This window comes from Pollachius pollachius (genome assembly GCF_949987615.1).
Source record: "Pollachius pollachius genome assembly, chromosome: 9".
Taxonomy (NCBI): domain Eukaryota; kingdom Metazoa; phylum Chordata; class Actinopteri; order Gadiformes; family Gadidae; genus Pollachius; species Pollachius pollachius.
Window position 1 is genome coordinate 8,954,787 of NC_136942.1, and position 20,017 is coordinate 8,974,803.

General features: G+C 47.0%; 1 protein-coding gene across 1 annotated transcript in view; it reads right to left on the reverse strand.

Moving 5' to 3' along the window:
- The window catches only part of trim44 (tripartite motif containing 44), a 38,488-nt gene extending 19,144 nt beyond the window's left edge, over positions 1–19,344 (reverse strand). The window contains exons 1-5 of the mRNA XM_079742971.1: positions 19,110–19,344; positions 17,655–18,485; positions 15,725–15,802; positions 6,780–7,094; positions 2,622–2,644 (exon numbers count right to left, since the gene is read on the reverse strand). Coding sequence (XP_079599097.1) covers positions 2,622–2,644; positions 6,780–7,094; positions 15,725–15,802; positions 17,655–18,434 — 1,196 coding nt within the window. The 5' untranslated portion in view covers positions 18,435–18,485; positions 19,110–19,344. The remainder of the gene's footprint in view (positions 1–2,621; positions 2,645–6,779; positions 7,095–15,724; positions 15,803–17,654; positions 18,486–19,109) is intronic.
- Between the last annotated feature and the right edge of the window lie 673 nt (positions 19,345–20,017).

A 20,017-nucleotide genomic window follows, 5' to 3' on the forward strand; every position in this document is an offset into this window, starting at 1 on the left:
TTGTGAAATCAAGGCTTTCCAGGTGACTTAGGTTGAATGTTTTTACCCAGCACAGTACAGTACAGCAGGGTTTACAAGCACACATCTGCAGGACAGCCGGGGACAGCCCCCCCGATACGAAGGACCGCCCTGAAGACTCAAAGACTTTCTTCAACACACTAATTTTTTCCATCCAGTTTTAGCACAGGATACTTGGAGGTTGTCCTCAGTCTCTGGTGGAGCGTTTCGAAACCCTGATGTTAACAGAACGCACCCATCTTTAAATCACGGCTGTGAATGAAAACTATGTGTGTTCTCTGCAAGGCACTCGTCCCTTGACTTCAATTAAAACAAATTAACTAAACTAAATCTAATTATAAACACGTCTTTCATTATAAACATGTAATATATCAATAGAACGAGGGAAATGCAGGTCTTTAGAAGCGTCTGCAAATTACAGAAATAGAAGCAGGCCTAGGCAGCATAACAATAACTATCGGATACTAGTGTTGGGGGAGCCGTGGAATCAAAAGAATAAATGAACAAAACTAATCTAGAAACGTATAACTTTACGTTTATGAATACCTCAAGTCAACTAAAGATACCTCCATGAATGAGATGTATCCTGGTCCCGCTTGCGGCATCATCCCATGTGGCTTTGAAGCGCTCCAGAACACACCATGCTAAAGTACGGATGGGGGAGGTGACCTTGAGCCTCGTCGGGCCATTAAGTCCCCCCCCTCCTACGTCGGTGTGGGGGTGGGAATGTGTGTGTGGGGGTGTGGGGGGGTTGGGTCGGCGGCCATCTGCTGCTCACCGAGCAGCGAGGAACACAGAGTGCGGAGGCGAGGAGGCGGGCTTCGGCGTAGCCGGCTGCATGTTGGCCCAGCGTGCCACGCGGGTCATGACTTCCTGCGCTAATAAAAAACCGAAGCCGAAGATGAAATGCAGCCGCACCGCAGAACCTCTTGGTACCCTTGGAAACGGGTGTGTGTGTGTATGTGTATATGTATATGCATGTGTGTGTGTGTGTGTCTGTGTGTATGATTGAATGTGCGTTATATGTATGATTGAGTGTGCGTTGTGCACTTATGTGTGTGTTAGTGTATGAGTGAGTGTACGTTATGTTCTTTCTTCGTGTTTTATGTGTGCGTGTGTGTGTTTGAGGTCAGGGAAGGCAGATTTATTGTAAGCAAAAGCTAGAGTAAGAGAGTACATCCTGTCCAATCTGAAAACCCTCACATCAAAGCCCGTTCATGGGAGGACAGGGGAATGTGTTTCTCAAATACAACCTTTTCAAAGATATCGTCTAACCAACGAAAGAGAGAGGTTTTTTTACCACTCCGGAGACAAATGGGACTGGAATATGCCTGGTTATGCGTACATGCCGGAGCGCCTGTGTGTGTGTGCCTGTGTGTGTGTGTGTGTGTGTGTGCCTGTGTATGTGTGTGTACATCATGCGGGTGGAAATCAGAATCCATTATGCCAAGATTGATATGGAGCGGTTTTTCAGAGATTCATTCAGTGCACAGATGTGACTGGGGGAAAGGAACACTGGATATTAAAACGGAACAATTAACCACAACAAACCGTGGCTTGCCGCACGAGAGGCGTCACATTTTAGAACTGTTCAATCGCCATTATGATCCATCCTTGCATCCAACAGTTCCAGTCCAATTGTCGCCCATTTTAACAAGCATTGATGCGTTTAGACAACCCGTGGGTGTAGAGATACTTGGTCACACACGCACAACCACACTGTGTTTGCATGTGTTTCTGATATAAACATTGTGTGTGTGTGTGTGTGTGTGAGACAGATGGAAGGAATCTCTTGCAATGGGAGCCCGGAGAGAGACAGGCCACATGTCATCATCCCCCCTGCCTGGAAGGGGGAGAGAGGGGAGAGCTGGGGAGGCTTTTCTGTGTCACCCGATCAATGTGGGCCAGGCTAGCACCGTAATATCCATTTTACAGTGTGTTTGACACAGTTAGAAGCAGACGCACACGCACACTCACACGCACGCACACACACACACACACACACAGTTGATGGGGACATGGTCGACATTGTGCGATTTTGATTTAAAAAAACCTCACAAGAAGTGTCTCTAGGCCCACTCACACTCCCAGGGTTAGTAGGGGTTGAGTGAGCACCGCTACCATCTCTCAGTCACAGGCAGTCAGCGAGCACCACCGTGTCACTGAACAGCAGAGACGATGCTGGGCGAAATGAGAGTGGCCTGCTCTCTCAGATAAGATAAGTTGATAATGATCCACGCGTCACAGCAGCACAAAGAAGACCACAAAAAGAAGAGAAGAACAATAATGATCTGAAACTTGTAACATTGTCCCATTAGTGGAGCAGACATAACGCTGGAAAAGTAGGTCATGTTTCCTCAAATTCAATACGTTGGAGCCATACAGCCATACTATGAGCGGCTTCTGCCCGGTATCGACGCCATGTTGATCCCGACACAGGTATTGACACAGCTCTTACTCTGCAATGCCTGGTTTTCCTTTATGTCTGAGGGGATAGCAGGATGAAACTAGCCATCCGGGCTGAGCTTGTTTTAAAGGTTTATGGCGTCCCAGAGCAACTGTGGCAGTGAAACAACGATGAATCATCACCATGGCAGTCTTACCTTGGTCTGGCCTCAACGTCGTGCTGGAGACAGAGAGGGGGGGGGGGGGGGGGGGGGGGGGGGGGGGGAGAGGGAGGGAAAAGGAATAAAAGGTTAATCTTTTTGCTACAATAAAAGAGCAGAGTTCACAGGTTCCCGGTGAATAGCTTGATCGTAATATTTAATTTATTTAAACTTTCTCTGCCGTTGCCATGGCGCTGTACCTGTCCAATGAATTCCCTTTCATGTGCTAGTGGCCCGGCTCTCTATTGGGGGGGAAATCACTGGGGGGGGGGGCGAGTCGTACCGCAGTGTGCTAGAATCACAGTGCACTGCCTTTGGAATCATGACGCAGTTGGCCGGTAATGTTTTGGCAGATATTATGTATGGTAGGCAATTTATTTTAGAAGCTTAGTTTATTCTAGAAGCATAGAAACAATTTCGTTGATATTCTCTTCAACATCCCAACAGCAAACCATAAATAAAATGTTCAGACTGAAAAAGGTCAACAATCTGGTATATTACATGTATTTTGCACACTTTGGTCCAAAGCAACTTAAAGTAAGTGCATTTGACAATTGCTTTGCTTATATTTACGATATAGAAACAGGAGATAGAGACAGTGACAAATAGAGAGATATAAAGTCCTATACATAAAACTTTGGTTGTTAAATTGCTAAATTACTTGCTAAATTCCACTTTGGTTATTCCTGTATTTTTTATCCAAATCGAATATTTGTGCATGACCCTTAGTATAGAATTAGGTAACTCTAAATTGCTGGATTTAAATGTTTACACAGATCAGTATGTACACAGTTGCAATTCTGTACAACAAATCCTTTGATTACATCCCAAAATATGATATTAATTCTTATGATCTCCTCATATGCAGAAGTACACACGTCTAAGGATTACAGACATGGCAGAACTCACTGTCTGACTGTTGAGGACCTTGATATTAATGCAATTATCCTCAGGTCCGGCGAAATATCTGCTCAAATGTGGCCTCAAACACTGAACTTATAACTTGAATTCACACGAGTGCTCGAGTGAAACACTTGAATGAGCTCAAAAGTCAATTTGTGGGAAAGTCCAAAAGGACAAATCTAATGTTCCTTTGTTGCCTTTCCTCCCGCCTTCGATAACGCCAACACCAGCATGTAAAGTTCAACATTTAAGTCCAATATATTTCAACCGAAATAAGAAATCGCTATATCTATAGAAACATATTTGTTCCCAGCATGACCTTTTGAGATATCTGGACCAAACCAACATTAAAGTTGTTGCTCTCTGTCAATCGTGAGACTATTGCGATACTACTCTTCCTAGCATCTCCCTCTCATACACAATGGCTTCAGTCTTCCAAGCAATACCAGCAAAGATAACTAACACTATAGTGAAGAAAGAAGCAAGAATTTCAAGCTAATTCCATCGCAGGATTACATTATTTTTGAAAACGAATGCAGCACATAGGTGTGGCTTGCTCTCCCCTCGGTCCAAAGAAAACCCTGTTCGAATGCAGCTTTTCCTCAGTCACATTAAATATCGATCTGAAAATAACACACTAACACACACACACAGTTTATTCAGGTATATTCTCATAATACAAAATACAGGTGCCTTGCCCAAACACATTTGGGTTGTTGACAAATTTATGTGGAGTCATCTCAGCCGTCCGCAATTAGAAGAACAAACAGTCTGGTTGTTTACAGCTTCTATTTTTCAATGATTTAATGACACATTTGTGAAATGGTTGGCAGCACAGAGGCGGTGGAGATTAAGTGTGCTTCGACAGCGTGGTCTACACACGCAGGGTCACCACCGCGACTAGTTCACTTTTTCACTTAGCTCAGGGACGCTGTGTTTACGACACAGCTCGGTGTGTGTACGAAAACCCAAGCGCGGTGCGTGTGTGTTTCTCTACAATCGTCTACCCGCACGGCAATTAATGAATGACGGATGGAAATAATGAAGCGAACCCACAGTGATTTGTATACCTGACCTCCAGCGAGTTCAATCACCTTAATTATACAGTTTGTTCTGAAGCGGGAATAATGGATCATAATCAGGGGAAAGGAATTAATCCCTGGCTTTTTAAAACCATTCCACCGCCCCGCTCTCTGTGCGCGCACGTGTGTGTGTATGTGTATGTGTGTGTGTGTATGTGTATGTGTTTGTGCACGTATGTGTGTGTGTGTATATGTGTTTGTGCACGTATGTGTGTGTGTGCGTGTGTATATTTGTGTGTGCGTTTGCTTGCGTGGTTGCGTGGGCACGTATGTGTGTGAGTGTGTTACGAGTGGATTAAACATATGCATACAAAGTAGCTCTCGCTATCTTGGCACCGGAGTCGCGGCCGTTTTTCACCCAATTTTGTAAATAGATTAAATCAAGTCTTCGGGAGCCGGGGGGGCGATGTGGAGGGCCGCAGAGGGAGAGCGAATCACGCCCAGCTAAAGAGGTCGGGGAGAAGGGGCGTGGAGGAAGACTCAAGAGTACGATTTTTTAAAGTGAAAGGGGGGAAGAGGATGAAGCTGGATCTTAAGCTGCGTTCTCAGGTGTGTTACCCTACTGCACACTCTCTGCAATCAACCAGCAGGCGAGCGGGTGAGACGCACACAGATCAGTAACGACTCAGGCCGAATGGATCGGTTCCTAGCCGAGAACAGCGAACAGAACAATACGCTCAGAATGCACTTGCTTCCCCATGCGCTCCCCTCATTAGGACCAACCCAGCGAATCGTACAGCCCCCCTGATTCGCTGGCTCTTAGTTTTAATCTGAGAGCTTTACGACTGGTGTATCGATGGTAAAGACATCGATACGAGTGTTTGTGAGCACGGGTTCGTCTGGAAGAGGAGTGAGCAGTGAGCCGGTGTGGTTTTGGTGCTAGGTTGCCAGGATAACGCATCCTCACCTTGACCCGGCGATGTCATGTGAGAGGGACAGAGAGGGAGGGAGGGAGGGAGTAAGAGACACACAAACACACAGACAAACAGATAAATAAAGAGGAAGAGAAAGATGAAAAGAAAGAACAAAAGAAAGAAAGAACGAATGAATGTGAGAGAGAAATAGAAAGATATGAAAAAAAAGGGGGGAAAGAGAGAGGCAGAGAACAAGAGGGCAAGAGAGCAGAGAGGGCAGCTTGACCAGCTGCTGTTTGTTTAGCTTGTGGACAAACTCAGAAACACTTAAGCCCTCCGCCAAACACCAGTGGATGTGTTTCCATCCTTCACACCTCCCGTCCTGCGGCCACAGCTGACTCCTCAAACACTTTCCCTGTTATAATCGAATGGTTACCCTGCTTGCCACTGAGCAAACCTTTACCCTTGCCCTAAGCCTTTCCTTCCACAACGTCCTTCTGCTATGCTGCACGTACACCCCATACTTTCTTTTTATAAAGAAACGCCGGCTGGATAAACCCAATCCATTATCAGTCGCGACATCATGTAATAACTGTACTTCCTGAGCAACCACAGATGGCACCATTACCATTCTGCACAGCAGAGCAAACATGGGCAGGCTTTTATGGGCTGAATGTGCTTAGAAATGACCTACTAAACAGTAAATCATCCCTGAAGGACACGGGGAAACTATACTATGTACCATGATGTCACTCACTGCACTCTGTGATGGGGAGGGATGCGAACAGTCGGCGCAATTTCAGTCAAACTGGAACGGCGTTGCTCAGAAACGGCTCTCTGAGGGTTTGATTGTAGCTCGTTTCGGTGAGCATTTCGCCGCACTTTCAGCTTGTCTTTCTGGTTATCGGCGTTGATAACTAGTAGTTTAGAACGCATTGCAGTACAGTTCAGCTGGGTTCCAGTGTTGCGGAACTTTAGAAATTTAGAAATTGTCGCGGGATTTAGAAAGCACTTTGCTCCGCGTTATCTATGGTAAAGGGGGGGTGACATGGGACGCCCCGGCATACCACGTTAATAAATGGAATCTTCCGACGTGTTTGCGTGTTTATTTTTCTGGATTAATTTGTGGCACAACCGCTAATAAGAGAGATCTCTCTGCCATCCCGCTGTTGTTTGTCTTCAACTTGATCTTTCAAACTTTTTGTTCTTCTCGCTTCTCCGATCCCAATTATGTCTCGATCGCATCCCGTGTCGCTCGTAAGTCGCTTTTGATAAAATGGTCAGGCACTAAATAGCACCGACACCGGGCTTCTTACCGGCCGTCCGTCCGGCTGTCCGAGCCTTTCCCTCAGTCCCTCCGGGATCACCGCTCCTGGGGCGGCGGCGGCGGCCAGGTCGGCCCGCATCTTGGCCCGGTTCAGCGCGCTCAGCTCCTGGGAGATGCTGGTCATCTCCTCCTGCAGGCGGTCCGTTTCCAAGGTGATCTCGGCGATCTGCTCGGCGGCGGCGGCGGTGATGAAGGCCTCCTTCAGGTCCACCAGGTGGCGGTTCCTCGCCTCCTGGACGTGGATCAGGCGCTTAAGCTCCTGAAACTGGCCGTCCACGAAGGCCTGCAGCTCGTCCGTGGTCAACTGGAGGAGGGAGAGAGAGAGAGGGATGAGAACGACGGAGGCCATCTTGTTCACTGCAATCTGTCATGGTAAATAGAGGTGTTCTGATACCATTTTTCCTTTCTGATATCGATTCCCGAACTTGAGTATTGGCCGATAAAGATTATATACCGATACAACATCCAGCATTGTAACTAGTAATAGCACTCGTTTTTATCGAAGGGTTCTCTTATGATGACAGCAATGTAGAGACGGTTTATATACTGATAACCAAATTGTTTATTATCTATAATTACAATAAAACATTTAAATTCTTGTAGTACTCATGTAGCATCAGCATCCATGTATTTCTGACTTGGCATCTCGAACGCACGTAGGTCAGAGACGACGCCATTCCCATACCCATTTTCCACCTCTGACCATTAACGAATGCAGCATAACACCGTAGTGTTTGTGATGTTCTTTGCCTGTGTAGTAAATAAGTCATGTGATGGTATCAGATCGGCGCATGGAATGCATACTCGCCAATACCTGAGGAATTTTCGATACTGGAATCGGTATCAGAACATCTCTAATGGTAAATGGTAAAGGACTGCATTCATATAGCGCTTTTCTAAGCAGTGTCCAGTAAAAGTGCTTTACAATATTGCCAAACTTTTCACACACAAAGTCATCCACCGACGGTGTGCAAGGCAACAGCCAGCTCGTATGGAGCAGTTAGGGTGAGATGTCTTCTTCTTGTCTTGCTCAGGGACACCTCGACACTCAACTAGGAGGAGCCTGGGATCTAACTATCAACCTACGGGTTACCAGCCAACCCGCTCTGCCTCCTGAACCACATGCCGCCTTTCGCTGTCAAGGTGTATTTTAACTAAGACCGTTCAGCACTTTCCCTTTCTTTTTGCCATGGCCCCAATCTCGATTGTCCTCAGCCTCGCTCGTAAGCGGCTTTAGATAAACGTGTCTGCGGGCTGACTAGATGTCAAAGAAACGTCTAAAGAACAGAAAAGAAAGAACCATAGAAAAATACCACAGAGAGCAGAGGGTAAATACGTCTGAAAAGGCACAAAAAAAAATAAAATACACAAAGAAAAGACACAAGGACGACTGAGATAAGATACAAAGAGGTACAAAAACAGAAGAGAGATAAGAGTTAAAAAAAAAAGGCAAGCAAATAAAACACTAAATAAGTGCCAAAACTTAAAGTTGTGTGGCGTATTCAGACTACGTGTGAAAGCCGTTTTAATGAGGCCACTGGTACCGTCACGCCGTGCTAAATTTATGGCGTGAAGCGGCGCCACTGAGGGCCGCGTCTCGTACGGGCCATCTGTGGATCCGGGCCCAACCAGCTTTCCTGCAATATTAATTGCCAACCAAGATTCCCAATTACTTTACTCTCTCCGACACATCCTTTGTTGGGTGTTTGCTGGGTCGCGGAAAAACGTGACGTGTGGGCAAAAATCGTAGCCTTCACGTCTGGTTGATATATCCACCGGATTAAACATTGGTTACTATGCGAGTGTGGGGAATTATTTAAACCGAAAAGAGACTCAAACTCAAAGTCAAGATGCAACGACCCTGATGGGTGTGGGACTCCACATCACGCACAACCCTGTAGCTTTCCCTGACGTCCCCTAGCTCCGTTTCCCTCCGATTTATTTGGGATGTAAAAAGGTAGAAACACGCTGCGCTGTGGGACAGACAACCAACACAGCCGAAGCCGATTCACTCCACACTCTGTATTCAGCACGTTCCGGCTCTCCCGGTTTAACACCCCTCTCACAGACCAGTGTATTCAAGGACGTGCTCACCTCTTCCTCAAGTAAACAGCCGTAACAGTGCTGAAAACACAACCCCCCCCCCCGTGTGCCAGGCTGGCAGTCTGCTCGGCTTCACCTCCCCAGTTAAAAAGCCACTAATTTATGTTGGAATACTTTTAATTGCGTCACCGGATATTAAGGGTTCAGAGATTGGAAGTCCCTTGCAGGGTTCAGAGTCAACTAGATTTGGGAATTAGCACAAACACAGGAGGTGGAACAAATGAGTGGAACTGGTCTGCACAGTGCATGGGGAGGAGCGAACGATTAAAAGGACGCTTTTGTTTTCTTCATCCTGGATTCCTAACCCCAAGTGTGGCTATTGTCCTCAAGATAAAACCTGGTTGTTTTGTGGTAATCCGTCTCTAGAAATGGTGACATTCATGGCTATGTACGTGATTTCACGGAAATATGAACATCAAAAGCTAGGCTGCTTCTCATCAATCCATGAATCAAACGAATAACAATCAGGAAGTTAGGGAGAAGTCGACCCCGTTCCTGATGAAAAGTCAGCCCCTTCCACCATCATCGGGAATGCCGGTTGATGTTCCCAGAAGCTTGTCCTACTTCCACCTGCTCCTTCCTGGCAGAGAGGCTTCAGATGGAGAGGTATGGACCGATCGTCCCTGAAGAACCACTTTAGAGGAGCCCTATGGCTGCTGGGGTGGAATATATTTAAGATGTATTCTCGGTGGTGTACTCTCTGTTTGGACTTGATCCTAATAGTGATCATGTGTAGCGTTTAACAAGTGGCTCAAAGCCTTTACAATCGTTTCATGCATGATTTGCTACTTATCCTCCCACATCTCTCTCCTCCCCCCCTCTGTCTCTGCCTCACCCCCTTCCCCATTCGTGGGCCCAGATTCCTAAGATGGCTGCTTCTGCCTGTTATAGCTGGAAGGCGCCTCCAGGAACGTCTGCTGAATGACAGACGTTGTGTTGGCATCAGCCCTGCAGATGAGGGGGGAGGCATCCATGCATGCTAATCTTCCTCGAGCCGTCTGGGGACCTCCCAACTGGGCCCCAGAACACAACTGAGGCCCCTGGAGTCACAGCAGGCAACCTCATTACTCATGGGAACATAAGGAGTGAAAGAAGCCGGTTAAAAACACAGACCAGGCAAGAAGTCTCTGGCAGGTAAAACAAAGTTTCTAAAGAGTCTACATATCTTGCATTTTGAGATTACCTTTACAAAACTCAAATACTTAGATAGACATATTATATTTTGAGTGTTTGGCAATATCCAAGCATCCAAACCACTTTATAGTTTCATAGCTCATCGTTATATATGTGTGTATATGCATATTATTCTGTAATTGTAGAATATTGCTGTACTGTATTTTTTGTGGTTCCTTGCTTATTTTATTTCTTTTCTACATTTTTTAACTATTATGTTTCCATCTTTGAGCAAAGCACCGGTGACAGTGCAATTTCCCCTTGGATTGATAAAAAAAAATACTCTGAGAGGGGGATCTGAAACACCGAAGCGGGAAAAGAACTGAAAGTTCCAGCATGTCAATGGGAATCTGAAGTGACCCTGATCTGAGATCAGTTCATGTCAGAGCTACACAGCATAAACACTGACGTTTCTAGTACATCATTGACACACATATATATATTTAAATATGTAATAGGCACCGTAGGATGTTGTGAGTGGCCTAGCTCGGTTTTGAAGCCAGGAGGGGAAAATAGACTTCACCCATTAAATCAGCCTGAAGAAAAAGAACGGAATCGATCGAATGAATGACACGAGATCGCAATGGATGTCATGGAACATCATCATCATTTTCTGGAACGGATTAAAAGGAAATAAATCCAGAAAATAAGCATCAGCTGTGGCTGGCTGGCTCTCATTGGCCGAGATTTCTGTTCGAGCCCGCAAGCTTTGTCTCCATGATTTGTTGAACAATTATATGAATGGTTATCACGCCTTGATAACCATTTATAACCTAATTAGAATTCTGTTGTCGTTCCCTTTTAAATGCGTAAGATTTGTGTGTGGAAAGAAAAATCTGCATTTCCCCGTCGTGCTGGTGTGCGAATTGACTTTTAACCGAAAATTTCGAGTAAATGGATTGGAAGTGTTTGTCCTTGCCCCGGGGTAACCGTGGCCCCGTTCCAAATGAATCTATTTAAAACCCTCTCATTCTTCAACTCTTGAGATCAGGCCCTCTAATCCATCTCCCACTGTCACAGCAATCTGCAGAAAAAGGTCATTTTTCCTCCAAAAGTAATACAAAGTACAGTCTGAAAAGTTAACGAGATGGGCATATATGAAAGGGGTCCCGGGCCTTATGATGACAGATGGTTTAAATACCGGCGGGGGATCGTACTCTCTTGGAGGAATCCGGCAGCCAGGTGAAGTTCTTATTGAAATCAAACAAAGTGAAAGTGCTTTCAGCCATGGGGTGAGGAGCAGGTGGCTTTAAAAGCAGCTGTAGAGAAGCCTAAATCAAGCAAAGTTTAAAAACTGCCGTGATGAGGAAGAGGGAGGAGGGGAGATGAAGACCGAGACGGGGAAGGAGAGGAGGAGGGTGAGGGGAGGCATCTTAAACACTTCCCCGGCCATCTGCATGCTAGTCAGGCCGGGCTCTCCCGTTCGTTCCCAGCGGAGTAACACGGAAATGCTTTAATGCGTCGACCGACGCGCCTTGCCTGGCAGCCGGCTCGCGTTTCATGCTCTTCTTTTTGTTTATATTTATTGTATATTTTCCCACTTGCTATTGCAAATATTAAAAACACTACTAAATAAAATACCAGGAGGTAGAGACACGCCGGTGGAATCCCTGAGCAGCCCGGCTCACAGTTTCTCCTCCAAAATAATAATACGTTCCAAGCCGTGTCACCACAGCCCTCCTACACACTTGGAGATAAAGAGAACAACTGGGATTTGGTTGGTAAAAGCAATGAACAGTGGGGAAAAGCTGAGGTTTGCAGATTTACTTTACATTTTGTTTCATGGCGTGTGTGTGTAAAAGACAGAAAAACATCCAGACAATCCAGCAAATGCAATACAATCATTTGAATGCTACCCTCATCCGGTTGTAGATTTTGAAATGAAATTGACAAATCCCTTGCTGTTTAAAGACTAACAGCATGGGCATGTCTTTTTGGCTGCCAACTCACCCTATGATGGGATGATTGTCACAAAACCTATTTGAAGAAGGTTTCCTGTAACTTCCAATCATGAAAGCAAATGGAGCGAAGCTGGATGTCATCCAGGTATCAACCTCACTCTGCCTTGGTCTTCAACAGGAGTAATGCGTAATGTCATCTATTTCAGTGTCACTATTTTTTCTACTTCAAGCCATATTCAGAATATAGTTCATTGGTCCTGAAACCTTTAAACGCTTGCAGCTCCTTCACCTTATTTAATGTGTAAATACTAGGCGGAAAAGGGAATGAAAGCTGAAGTCAGCACCCCACACATCTTTAAACAGTGTGTGTGTGTGTGTGTGTGTGTGTGTGTGTGTGTGTGTGTGTGTGTGTGTGTGTCATTGGGTTCTGTGTGTGTGTGTGTGCGTGCACGAGTGGCTGTGTCCCAGGATATTGTGCTTCTCTCTCTAGAGGAGTAGGTACACAGTGAGGAAGACCAGAGGCAGTCAGCCGTGCATAATGTTATGCACGGCAGAAAGCCAGTAAATAAAACATGAGAGTGGGGTACAGTAAATATAGTACCTGCCATCTTGGTTTGGATGCACAACCTACTTCCCCCCCTCTCATATCACACAGAGCTAGAACTAATATCCAGCTTACCAATATCATCAATATTCCTTTCTGAAATATTTACAATCAAAACAGTTGACATAAATATGTATGTTATTTGAAAAAAGACCAGCCAGCCAGGCGTTGCTGCAAAAGAGGCCTTCCGGTACAGCTACTAGTGCAGACACCCTCTATGCTGCGTTTACCCTCCGAAAACGTAATTACTGGGCATTAAGTTCCATAGCGCTTCCTATATGCACTGTGCTGCCTTCCCCCGAGCAGACTGGAGCTATAAGCTCAGAGATTAATCCTCTCACTCCTGAGGGCAAAGAACGCAATTAAACAGGGGAGTTTTAATAAGTCAAGCGCAGCGAGGGGGTTAAGATTGTACCTTAATATATAGTAAACTATGCATACATACCACTGTGTGCATATAAAAACGGAAAGCACGTGGATTTTAGCATCTGCCGTGTACACTTGCATAAAGATAAACTGGTAGAAAAACGATTCATACAGGTTTTCCACGCCTGAAGCACCTCATTGAGCGACGAGAAAGTCTCAGTAATGGCAGACAAGTTCAAATCTGGTCGCCCTCTGTCCCCATATATTTGTCTCGACCAAACATGTCGCTGGAGGCGGGGATCTTTTAGCAATTAATTGGTGAACACAAACACTGTGCGGACAAGCCACTGTAGAAATACCCTTCTTAAAATCCCCTTCTGAAAGCCTCATCGACTCGCTCGTATGGGTTTCTCAGTATAATATCTCTGTGACCAAACAGAAATCACAGTGTAACAGACCCTGGCCGGTTTTGGTTTCTCTGTGGCGTCTCACGAGTTTATGCTAGGGGCATAGTAGGACAGCTGGCTCAGAAGGTCTGCTATTACCTAGTAGGACTGCTGGGTCAGAGGTTTTCATGTAACATAGTAGGACTGCTGGATCAGAAGTAATACTATCATTTAGTAGTACTGCTCGATCAGGAGTTCTGTTGTAACCTAGACAGAATAGTGGATCTGAAGTTCTGCTATAACATATAATGAAGGATTGCTGTATCCCTGACAGTTCAGAGACTGGGTGGAGGAGACGTGAGGACAAATCCCCATAATGGTCTTTGACACACATTCTGACACATATACTTGTCCTGGGAGCGAAGAGCAGAGTGATTTCAACACAGCCCAGCACGGATCCTCTGTGAGGGGTTTCGAGAGGAGTCGGGTCCAGGAATGTCACTCAGAATACGGCCGTGAGCAGAACGACTCGAGAGTTCAGGGCTGTCCAAATTTATGCCGGCCATTACCGCATTACAAAGCTCTCGCCTGGCCTTTCCCATCGCGCCGTTAGGAAAAAGGTCACAGCTCGCCACGCTACAGGGAATCGTCTGCCCATCCTTCAGCGCCCCATCCCTGGTTTGGATGTACGGTCCTGATATACAGCGAGAGGCAGCTCGGGGAGCCGATATGGCAGATACAGCAGATGGTAACTAGCGCCGAGATGAGCCAGTTATTCATGATCCTGTTAATCCTGAAGCTCTCGCAGCCAGCCCACCGCCTCAGGATGTGTGATGAGTCTTCCTCACAAACATGCGTGGGAAACTAAGTGATCCCACTCTGCTCCCTGTAAGCTATAAGTTTGCTTGTATGGTGTGGACACAGAAGACATAGACATTAATAGACATACTTGTGCGCACACACAAACACACAAAATTGTGCGAGCCATTGTGTTTGCCAAACACAAGCTAATACGTCATCCTGAGTGAACTATAATATGTTTTGCAGTCCATCCCTGTAATGGAATGATATAGCCGGTGTTCCAAGGACTCATGAAAAGACCAGCCACCTCCCTGCTGGTTAGGCTGGTTGCTGAATTGAGAGACGGAGCACCCGTAGCAAGGTGCACCCTGGGGCATGAACGGCCCCCCGATAGGTCAGTGCATGGACACACAGAACACAGACCGGCGGCTGAAACGTGTGCCAAGAGTCCACTCACCACCTGCCACATTCATAGATGACTGAAAAGTCATTTGCATGAAATGCGATTTCACAAAAAACAAAACAAACTATCAAAGAGGAATGATTTCACAAATATGCATGCGCCTTTATAATAACGCCAGCCTGGGAGCAGAGATGCTGAGTCAAACAGGAGACAACAGCTGAGGGCCTGGAGAGACAAAGAGGCGGGCCCTGACAGCCTACTCATCAATCCGCAGCCTCCAGTCGAATCATGTGTTTGCCAAAGAAAAACATCTGGCGAGGGCCCCTGATTTGGGCGGAAAGAATGACTGTGTGGAATGAAATAATTGGCTGTCGTGTTTACCCGTCGCCACCTTTATGACATAATCTGCCTCTAATCCCTCTTTATCCCATCCCACGCTGCCTGGCTCCTCGGAGCCGCGGCGCACCGCGCCCGAATGCGAGCGCCGCATCTGCTCTCCACAGGGGACCCCCCCACCCAACCCCCCATCGCCCGGAGTTCTGCAGCGTTATATCCCGACGCCAGCGAGAAAACAACATTTATTTATCTGCGGTTTTCCGCCCCCTTTACTCTCCTATTCTAAGATAAACCCCAGGGGCTGCCATTGTTTTGGGGTTCTGTGAGTCCCCGGTAAACAAGCTGAATTAAAGTGGAGCTCGCTAAACAAGTCTGCCGGCGTGCGTTGTCATTGACAACGGAGAAGAGGAAGTGGAGCCTAAGTGAACACAAGCGCTGCCGTCTCCCGCACGAATTTGTCCCGCTCTGCACAAATGTGTGCATATGCGATGATCAGTATGTATCGCTTTGGTTCTTTGGGGGCTGGACGGATATTAAACATTACAAAGTACTCCAATTAATTAGTCCATAAAAGATGCTTCATGTTTTGCATTTGTAGCGAGTGCCAAATTCATACATTTAACATTCCTTCTTTGACTGTGGTTGAGATTTTAGGTCAGCATAGCATATAATTCAGGCATGCTTCAATCTGATGCATTTGGGATATCCATGGTTTTAAAAATAAAATATACAATGAGCATTCAAATATTGAAAGACCATTCAAATATTGAATGCTCATTGAGGATTTGAATCAGAAAACATAGTTACAAGGCAATGCAGAACACAGAGGGTCATAGGTCAGAGGTTAAAGGTCAGACTCACCACCGGATCAGACCACTTGCTCATGATCCTCTCCCCCATCAGCTTGGTCTCGGCCAGTATGTCCGGACCCGGCCTGGACTGAGAGAGAGAGAGAGAAAGAGTCATAAGGATCAATCGCCATCAAACAGGCCCATTGACTCATCTCAGGCTGCATCTAAGGACCAGTGCTCAGTTCGCTGGACACCTGTAGACCTGGAGAGCTCCAACTGTGCTCAGGGCACTGGACCCTGAGCTCTATCTGCATGCCGGGCACAACCTCACAAAAGGTTTGAACTCAAAGAGAAGGGAGGCAGGGTTGCGCGGGGGGATAGTTTGTTGGACTCCCAGTGAACCTGTGAAAGGTTCTGGGTTCAAACCCCGACGACCACAGTCCACCTGTAGGCATCCTCGCGTCCACCGCCTACAAGGAAAGACCATGAGTGACTTTGGATAAAAGTGTCCGCCAGCCACTAAATAGAAATGCAAATAGAAACGGTACGAAGAGCTGGAGTGGAGCAGACAGGCTGTTATTCACCGTTAACCCTGTTAAACGGGCTCTAATGTAATTTGTAGGTTTAGTAAAGTGAATATCCCCGTCGGTGTCTATCTAATACGGCAGACGGGATTTCCAAGTCTAATTCAATAGCAGCAACTTTATAATCGTATCCTGAATGATGGACTACATTAGTACACTGAGGGCCCAACAAATCAACCGGGCATACAGAAAATATGGAAATATTTCCAGGGCAAAATGTGTACATGCGTGATACCGAAGAGGATGGATCTGCGTATGATTGCGTGAGAGGTTGTAATTATTGATCGCTCGCTCGATAGCCGTTTATCATCAGTCGTTGAGGCAGTGCCTCACAAACAGATTAGGTCATGCGACGTTCTGGATCCATTTATTGTCATTCATGACATTTAGAGTGACTTTAAAGGCGTTGGCGGGTACATCATCACACTTAGCCCCATTGTCAAGCGGTGATTCAGACCCTCACAGTGGGTCACAAAATCTGTGTTCCAGAAGAAAAATTCTCACAAATCACTGAGCACATTGGAAACACTAGTAGCCCGTGCATCAAGTAGGTCTGGTGTAAATAATTGCTCTCCCATGCAGAGAGTTGTTTCCCCCGTCGATTTGAACCCTATGTAAGCATAATGTGAATGTGAGCCATATTGCTTTTTCCCTGTGCTGCCTTTTTTCCATTGATGTCGTTCAAACGATGCTGCCCCTCCGCTGTGTTCAAACAGCCCCTCGCCTCGGCGTCGCACTGCCCTACGGCTATTAAAGTACAGCTCATATTGTATTCAAAATACAAACCGTTTTTAACGAGAATACATTACGCATTATTCTACAATGCACTAGGTTGGTTTCAAAGTGAACCCAAATAAAATATGGGTGATGCTTTAAACATTTTCTGGGCCGTTTGATGTATCCACTCGGGTAAAGAATTTAAAAAGTATGTTTTGGCTGGACAAACAGTCCTCTTCATCCGTGTTTAAACCCCCCGCATCGCTTTGAGCCTACTGTGCTCTATCACCATGGACCCTACTGCTGTGGGTTCATGTATGTATTCATGTCTCCATATCACGGTTTAATTTAATAGACATTTTAACTAATGCTTTCCGCTGTCTACTGCCCGGTAAGGGGACCTTGAGTGTGGGGAAAGAGGCCACAGAAATGTAACGTTTTATTATAGTAAGAGAGGTCTACCGATGGTGCCTTGCCCAAGGGCACTGATATCAACCGAACATGCATGTATATTGGTGTGGGGGGGGGGGGAACGGGAGCATCTGGAGAAAACGGGAACACAGGGAGAGAGAACATCCAACTCCTCCAGAAGGGGTCTTTCTGGCTTGGGGGGTGTGTCTTTCCTAACCGCGGCACCCAGTAACCATAACAACACATCATCTGATGGACAGTGGGGGGGAGGGGGGGTGTAGGCCTCACCTTCTGCCAGACGTACGCCTCGTACAGCGTGATGATTTCGTGGCCGCGGTGCTCGCCCTGCAGGGCGCACAGCACGCACACCACCTTCTCGTCCGTCCGGCAGTACAGCGTCCCCTCCTGGGCGTGGACCGGACAGCGGAGCCTCTCCACCGTCAACGGAGCGTCCCCCTGCTGGTCCCCCTGCTGGGCCCCCTGCTGGGCCCCCTGCTGGGCCCCCTGTGGAGCCTCCTGCTGTGCTGCCGGCTGGGCCCCTTCATCTCCGGCTTGACTCGGCCCGCCCGGCACAATCCCCTCCGCCGGCTGGTCGCCGGGCTCCGCCGCCCCCGCGCCGTCCTCCTCAGGCACCTCCGGCGCCTTCCCCACCACCATCTCCACCACCGCCGCCAGCATGCCAAGGATCTCCGCCTGCTTGCTGGTGTCTCTGGGCCGCGAGGCTGCGGCTGCACCCTCCTCCTCCTCCTTCTGCTCCTCCTCCTCCTCCTCCTCCTCTTTCAAAACAAGTCCGTCGACTCCGACCTCCTGGGCCGTCCGAGGCGCCGCCGCGACGCCCCGCGGGGAGCCCGGCGCCTCCTGGCGGAAGGGCGTGAGGCGGTGGCTTGTCCGCCGGCTGTGCTCCTCGGCGTGGGTGGGGCAGAAGGCGAAGCAGCAGGCGGCGCACACCTCGGTGGAGGGCTTGGCCTCGTCGGGCTCGCACACGTCGCAAGAGCCGTCGGGCTGCGGCAGGTCGTCCGCGGTCGGCCCGGTCTCCCTCGGGTCCCATGGAACCCCCTGGGTGCTCATCAACTCTGGGGTAGGGTTACCGTTAGCACGTTAGCGGTGGGTGAGCGAGACCTATGCAGACGGACAGACAGACGGGCAAACAGACTTGTAATGGGGGACCTTTCCACACTGGGTAAAGTTCAAAGTTTAAAAAGTAGGCTGCTCTGAGTAAAAAGGTAAGATAAGATCAAATATCTACAAACACATTGTTTGGTTAGAAACAGTGAACAAACTCTATATACATGATATCTATATAATATATTATGATATAGATCTGGGTATTCTATATTATCTGGGTCTATTCGCTGGTGTTACTTTATCTTAATATCATATCAACCATGCCGGTAGGCCATTTTTAGATGGCTTCACTTTAAACATCCTCCATTTCACTATGGCGAGAAGGTAAACGAAGACAGGCAATAAAGGCATGCATGGTCAATCATTAACACACACACACACACACACACACACACACACACTTTTTGCTCCAAACAAATTGGGATCCATCTTGGCATTAATATCTGTGTCCTCTCAGGGGCCTTCCCAGTTGTTATGTTCCTGTATTCTCTCCCATGATCACACAACTGGGGACTGCCAGGGCAGTGCAGCTCCTTCACTCCACTCTTCATCTTTGTGTCTGACTCATAAAATTATCTCCACAGACACATCAGCCATTCTGTTTGTTCTGATGCTTACCAGAGTGCTGCTTCTACGGACTCGGGACTAAAGCTCGTCTTCTCTTGTCTCCTCCTTCCTCTAGTCTAGTCTGTATCTTCGATGTTTGATCGGAGTAATACCATCGGGGTTTGGGGAGTCGGGGGTGGGGGGGTGTATGAGCTTTGGTGATCCCACCAGCAGCACAGCCTCTGAGATCTATGTGATGTTGTTGTTGCTTCAATCCGACTGCTTGTTATTTTTACTTCCGTGTTTTCATCGTCCTCACACTTCCTTCCTCCGGCTCCCGGCGCCTTGACGTCACGGACGCGTCATAAAGGCAATGAAAATTTGGTCTGGCGCTGGCGGCGCTGGCGGCGCACCGCTGCGATACGCCGCAGCGCACTACAATGCACTGCACTACACGCAAACGTGGGTGTATGACAACAGAACAACAACGGTCAGACAGTGGGGACTTTGGAGACTGACTGCCTGCAGCTTAAACTTGGAAGCGAGTGTTTAAAAATAAACGGAGATGTCTTTATATGATGGGTTCACACTGCGAGCGAAGTTTGAGGTGCGGCGCGATTCTGCGCGTCCTTTCTCTGAGGGAAACCTTTGAAATGTCTTTCATTCGAGTTTGATGTTAGCGTCTATTTCCAGTCTCACTCACATTATGCAACAGACATTCTGATTTGTATCTCCTCTATATTGACGCGTAGAAAGATATTTAAGGTTGAACATTGACAGACAAATCGGGAACCATCTGATATCATATAACGAATAGGCCTATAGATAGATACAAATAATCATTGACGTTCAATAGGGAATATACAATGTACAAAATCAACTCCTCAAGATAATATAACATTCATAATCCAAGCCTATTTCAGAATTGATAGTTGCTTTATATTATATTATTATTATTTCAATATGATTGTACTTTTACA